The sequence below is a fragment of the Varanus komodoensis genome, unplaced genomic scaffold (assembly GCF_004798865.1).
Source record: "Varanus komodoensis strain SLA01 unplaced genomic scaffold, ASM479886v1 scaffold6_1, whole genome shotgun sequence".
NCBI lineage: Eukaryota > Metazoa > Chordata > Lepidosauria > Squamata > Varanidae > Varanus > Varanus komodoensis.
In genome coordinates, this window is record NW_025336345.1 from 6,445,178 (window position 1) to 6,451,546 (window position 6,369).

Below are 6,369 nucleotides of genomic sequence, written 5' to 3' on the forward strand. Positions count from 1 at the left end.
ATATAGCAGTTGTAATCATGACAAAGTTCTTGCAAGAAGCACTGAAAATCCCAGTGCAAACATCGAACATAAAATGAACATTGCCATTGGACACATGCTATGTGTTGACTCTGTAAACACCCTGAGTGCACATGTTCACCCATTAACATCTGCACAGAGTGCCCTTTGCTTTAAAATTTGCTGCATGCAGTAGCTACACTTTCACAGCCATTACTGAACTCCAGAAATGCATTCTAAGGCTTCCAGTCCCTGTAATTTTAATTTCTTCCCTTTTCCATTTATCAATGGCAAATTAAAGTAATGACAATGAAAGCTGTCTAATGTAGAATAATTATGCAATTTCCTGCATTACTAACTGAGCAGAAAATTCAAGAGGAAACAAATTGGAAGGCAAGATATCCAGGGAAAATATTTCATTCTGAGCTTGATATCCTCTGCTGTGTAACTGATCCAGAGGAACTGCTACAGAAAATTCATGAATCCTTGAAATTGTCAGATACAAGTGTGTCCCATTCATGTACTCCTTGCAGCTGACAGAGTTACACTGCCCACTGCTCAGGATTGGTAAATGAAAGCCCCACACTGCCAAAGTCTTTCTATTCAATAGTGATGTGGGGGGTGGGGGGAGTTTTATGTACACCTCATAAAACTGTGTACACTCTTGCTAATCTAGGAATTCCCACCACCAAGGATTATCCTGAGGTGGGACTACAACAGGGGAGTTTTGTTTAAGTAAAGTGGCCTGTAGGCTCTAATCTGGTATTAATTTCTGAGTGGGTGGGTAAAAATGTGTGAAATCTGGGCTGATCATCTTCCTTCTCCATTGGAGTGGATTTCAACACCAGAATGCAAGGATTAAATGAGAGGCCATGGCTGTTCCATACTAACACTTTTTCTGAAAGTACAAAATTTGTTAACTCTGTTTTTATGGTGCACCCAGGCAATGGTACTGACCCATTGTACTTCAATGTTTTCTGTACTGCCCTCCCATCTTTTCTCAAAGCAGATTCTCCATCATTTACAACAAAAAAATACAGCTGTTGATGTCATTCAGGGCTAGCAGATGCTTCCTTGCCCATTTCAAAGTCACAAGTTAGTTGCTCTTGTTTATTTCATGTCAGAGTATTTCTGATTTGGCCTTTAATTAGGTATCATTTGCTGGACAAGGCTTTAATTAGTAATTTCTCCTTGAAATTAAATATATATTTTGAAATTTTGAGAATGAAAAAGAAATGAACAGTTGCTCTGGTTGGAAAAAAGGAAATCAGGAAAAGCTTCTTAAGGGGACAGAAAGTAATTAAAGGCAATTCAGGAATGTTCTATCTACAGTCAAGCAAGGAACAACTAATCAGCTGTTTTAAAAAGAGACAGAAAGCTATTAATTCAAGGTACAATTGCAGGGAAAACAGGATTTTCTTTAAACAAGCTAAACTCACACGTGAAGCTATACTAGGTGTAAGCATTGCTTAATTTTTGTGAGTAACAACACTATATAAGTTCTGCAAGGAACCATCGATGTTGCTGTACTGCAAGTTCTATCAACTCAAGTCAGCTTAGCCAATGGTGAGAAATGATGAAAACTGCAGTCCAACATCATCTGGAAAATCATATGCTCCCCATCTCTAATGAATAGGATCAAACTGCAAGAAGTTCTGATTTTTGTGAATGTGGCTAGTGCAGTATGCAATGCAGTAAACAACATTTTCTGTATAGAGTGCTTAAGTGGAATATGGTCCTGGCCTGTGCACATTTTCTGTTTCAATCAATAGACAAGCTCTAAAATTTGCACATCATTTATGGTAGGGTTTTTTTTTGGGGGGGGATGGGGGTGGTCACAGAAGGACACAGTAGCGAGCTTTCTTCCAGGAACATGGAGTCTGCCTCCCCAATACACACAAAAATTGTGGGGGTAATATTACAAACATTAAAATATTAGCACTTGAATGTATATAAAGCATGTGTCTTATGAATGTTGAAAATAGGAAAAAATAATCTAATAGCACAACCATTAGTATCATTATGTAGAAGTAAATTGAATAACATCTCAATGATTTCTGAGAAAGGGAGAAATGAAAAATAGGCTGTGTATCTGTCATTTGAACAGCATTTTGGATTTCTGGGGGTGTTTTCTTTCCTTCTCTTTTCAGGCTGAATATGAATAGGACAGAGGGAGTTTCAGTTGATGTAATGACACTTTTTTTCTCTTCATAATTGGAAATACAAATTTAAAAATACAGAATATAGATTTAAAAAAAATATAACCACACTACAGCAAATATAAGGTTGCCCCGCCCAGGCCAACTTAGAAATTGCCTCTAAAATTTCTGCACTGTAGTCTAGCATTATAACTCAATTTACTAAGGTCGGACTGACAGAATGCTTACAACATTCATGTTATGTAGTCGACTCCTAACACCTTCCAATCGCAGACAGAGAAAAGGGGGTGGAAATGCCGAGAAAAAGAAGCTTATGACACACAACCGGTGCATGTAACGTATCATTGCGGGGGTGGGAGATGGGGGGAAAAGCGCGCTTGAGCTGGAAGGATTATAGCAGGCGCTGACTCCAGCCACTCGCGTGCAGACACGTCAAGCCTAAACTGCACCCTTAATTCTGGGGGCGTGCGTTGCTCTTCACCTTTTCTATCTCCACGGCCCTCAGAGGAGGAGCTTCGGCCATGGAGCTCGGTCGGCTATAGAGACGCCCTTCTGGTTTCAGTTTCCTTGCTGTTTGCTTCCGGGCTAAGAGTCTCCCGGAAGCAGGAAGGCCAAAGGCAGGAGGGAGTAGATTGCGAGTAGGGCCGGGAGGCGGAGGTGGAGGCAGCGGCAGATCCGCGCGGAGCCTGCGAGGGCTGGCGGCAGGGATGGTGCAGTCGCCCTTGCTGCTGCTTCAGCTTCTTCTGGCCGCGATCGCGCCACGAGGAGCCGCAGAGCTCACAGATGGCAACAGCGAGCACTTAAAACGGGAGCATTCGCTCATCAAGCCTTACCAGGGTGCGTGGAGTGGGCAGGGGCGTGCAGTCCGCTGATCCATCCCCTTTCTCCTCCGTGTCTTTTTCTCTGGAGCCCTTCGGAGCCTGCCTGTCTCCGAGCGTTGTTGGGCGAGGGAGGGATTGGCCTTTTCGTTTTAGGAAGTCGAGAGGAAAACCAAAGCGCCGTGGGATAGCACCTTCTAAGTTAGGCGCGCACAGTTTCCCACGGATACCTGGCAAGAAAAACTCAACAAGCCTCCCTGAGTCCAGGACAGCCCCTTCATTCTGGAAGTCAGAGACAGGAGGCTTTCCTTTGTATAAAACACAGATATTCAGAAGAAGGTCCCACCTAACTGGTTGATAAAACCTAATGGGGTTATTCCCACCAATTTTATTTGATGTTTACTATTTGTTGATTACTATTCTGTAGTAATATTTCTAGAGAATAGTAACAGAAGAAGCAAGAGAAAGAACACAATTTTCCACCATCTTTTCAAAGTGGTGGCAAACCTAGTTTCAGTACACTGTTTCACTCTCGGTATTCTAGTTTGTAGCATCAAATGTTCTCTAATAAAGTGTACATCTATCTGTAATTTATAATTTCCATGGTATCTCCTGTGTTTTAGGGGTTGGCTCCAGTTCAATGCCCCTCTGGGATTTTCAAGGGAGCACCATGCTGACTAGCCAGTATGTTCGATTGACCCCTGATGAGCGCAGCAAGGAGGGCTCTATCTGGAACCGAGTGGTGAGTGTGATTTCAGTAGGGGGAAAAGGTACTGAAATGAGACACGCTGTGATTAGTTAGAAAAGTGAATAATCCCTGCTAAAGCATTTTGAAAATAATTTCCCAAAGTGCTTAGGGCAATATTATGTCTTCCAGCCCTGCTTTCTAAAGGATTGGGAGCTCCATGTTCACTTCAAGATACATGGAATAGGGAAGAAGAATCTGCATGGGGATGGATTTGCACTGTGGTACACTCGGGAGCGCCTTACTGCAGGTACTGAGATCATTTAATAGTCAGGATTAAAAACCAGCATGATGCATTGACAGACAGCCCAGTCCTATGCATAAGCAACAAAGAGTCATGTAATACCTTAAAAACTAACACATTTATTCTGGCATAAAGTGTCAAAGGCCATGAAAGTAGAAATCAGTAAAAAAATTGTATGACCTTAAGGTGCCACAGTATTTGCTTGTATTTGCTGCAGCAAATAACACAGCCATCATTCTAGAAATCCATGCTTGTTTACTCAGAAGGAAATTCTACTGGATCTAACTCCCAAATATATGTATGAAGAATTGCAGATATGTTGACTGTATCGATTTTTTTGTATGAAGAATCATTCAAGGATGTGAGCCCTAACTGTAGTATGGCAGTCCAGACATTGGTTACCCTCTCACTGAGAACTGTACTAAAACTGTTCCAAACATTGCATAGACAAAACTGCCTTCTCCTTTTGGAATTTTCAGTCATGCACCAGCTAGTTATTGCTAGAGGACATGCAACAGACCTTGTTGTTGTTAGTTGTGAAGTTGTGTCCAACCCTTCGTGACCCCATAGACAACATTCCTCCAGGCTTTCCTGTCCTCAACCATCCCCCGGAGTCCACTTTAGCTCACGCAGACTGCTTCAGTGACTCCATCCAGCCATCTCATTCTCTGCCTTCCCTTTCTTCTTTTGCCGTCAATAGTTCCCAGCATTAGGCTCTTCTCCAGGGAGACCTTCCTTCTCATTAGGTAGCCAAAGTATTAGAGTTTCATCTTCAGTATCTGGCCTTCTGAAGAGCAGTCAGGGTTGATCTCCTCTGACTGATCAGTTTAATTGCCTTGCAGTCCAAGGGACTCGCAGGGGTCTCCTCCAGCACCACAATTCAAAGGCCTCAATTCTTTGGCTCTCAGCCTTCCTTATGGTCCAACTTTCACAGCCATACATTGCAACTGGGAAAACCATAGCCTTGACTATATGCACTTTTGTTGGCAGAGTGATGTCTCTGCTTTTTAGCATGCTGTCTAGATTTGCCATAGCTTTCCTCCCCAGAAGCAAGCGTCTTTTAATTTCTTGGCTGCAGTTCCTGTCTGCAGTGATCTTGGAGCCCCGGAAAATAAAATCTGTCACTACCTCCATTTCTTCCTCATCTATTTGCCAGGAAGTGATAGGACTGGATGCCATGATCTTAGTTTTCTTAATGTTGAGTTTCAAGCCAACTTTTGCACTCCTTCTTCACCTGCATCAAGAGGCTCTTTAGTTCCTCTTCACTTTCTGCCATTAGAGTGGTATCATGTGCATATCTGAGGTTGTTGATATTTCTCCCAGCAATCTTAATTCCAACTGGTGATTCATCTAGCCCCGCCTTTCTCATGATGTGCTCTGCATATGTTAAATAGGCAGGGCAATAGTATGTAGCCTTGCCAAACTTCTTTCTCAATTTTGAACCAATCAGTGATTCCGTGTCCAGTTCTCACTGTTGCTTCTTGACCTGCATATAGATTTCGCAAGAGACAAATAAGATGGTCTGGTACTCCCATCTCTTTAAGAACTTGCCACAATTTGTTGTGATCCACACAATCAAAGGCTTTAGCAGAGTCAGTGGAGCAGATGTTTTTCTGGAACTCCCTAGCTTTCTCTATGATCCAGCGTATGTTGGCAATTTGATCTCAAGTTCCTCTGCCTCTTCAAAATCCTGCCTGTATTTCTGGTAGTTCTCAGTCCACATACTGCTTGAATCTAGCTTGTAGGATTTTGAACATAACTTTGCTGGCATGTGAAATGAGTGCAATGGTGCGGTATTTTGAACATTCTTTGGGATCGGCATGTAAACGGACCTTTTCCAATCCTGTGGCCACTGTTGAGTTTTCCAAATTTGCTGGCATATTGAGTGTAGCACTTTCACTATGTCATCTTTTAAGATTTTGAACAGCTCAGCTGGAATACTGTCACCTCCACTAGCTTTGTTGTTGCTCAGACTTCCTAAAGCCCATTTGACTTCACATTCCAGGATGTCTTGGTCAAGGTCAGTGACCAACCCATCCTTGTTATCAGGGATGTTAAGCTCTTTCTTGTATAGTTCTTCTGTGTAATCTTGCCACCTCTTCTTAATCTCTTGGTCCTTTATCATGCCCGTCTTTGCATGTTCCCTTTATATCTCCAATTTTCTTGATGAGATCTCTGGTCCTCCCTATTCTATTGTTTTCTTCTATTTCTTTGCACTGTTCATTTAAGAAGGCATTCTTATCTCTTCTAGCTATTCTCTGGAATTCTGCATTCAATTGGGTGTATCTTTTCCTTTCTCCCTTGCCTTTTGCTTCCCTTCTTTCCTCAGCTATTTGTAAAGCTTCCTCAGACAGCCATTTTGCTTTCTTGCATTTCTTTTTCTTTGGGATGGTTTTAGTTGCTACC

At 42.3% G+C, this 6,369-nt stretch overlaps 1 protein-coding gene across 1 annotated transcript in view; it reads left to right on the top strand.

The window, feature by feature from the left end:
• Nucleotides 1-1,822: 1,822 nt before the first annotated feature.
• The window catches only part of LMAN2 (lectin, mannose binding 2), an 8,849-nt gene continuing 4,302 nt past the window's right edge, over nucleotides 1,823-6,369 (top strand). The window contains 5 exon segments of the mRNA XM_044450952.1: nucleotides 1,823-1,847; nucleotides 2,662-2,745; nucleotides 2,748-2,993; nucleotides 3,598-3,716; nucleotides 3,852-3,969. Of these exon segments, the coding sequence (XP_044306887.1) occupies nucleotides 1,823-1,847; nucleotides 2,662-2,745; nucleotides 2,748-2,993; nucleotides 3,598-3,716; nucleotides 3,852-3,969 (592 nt within the window).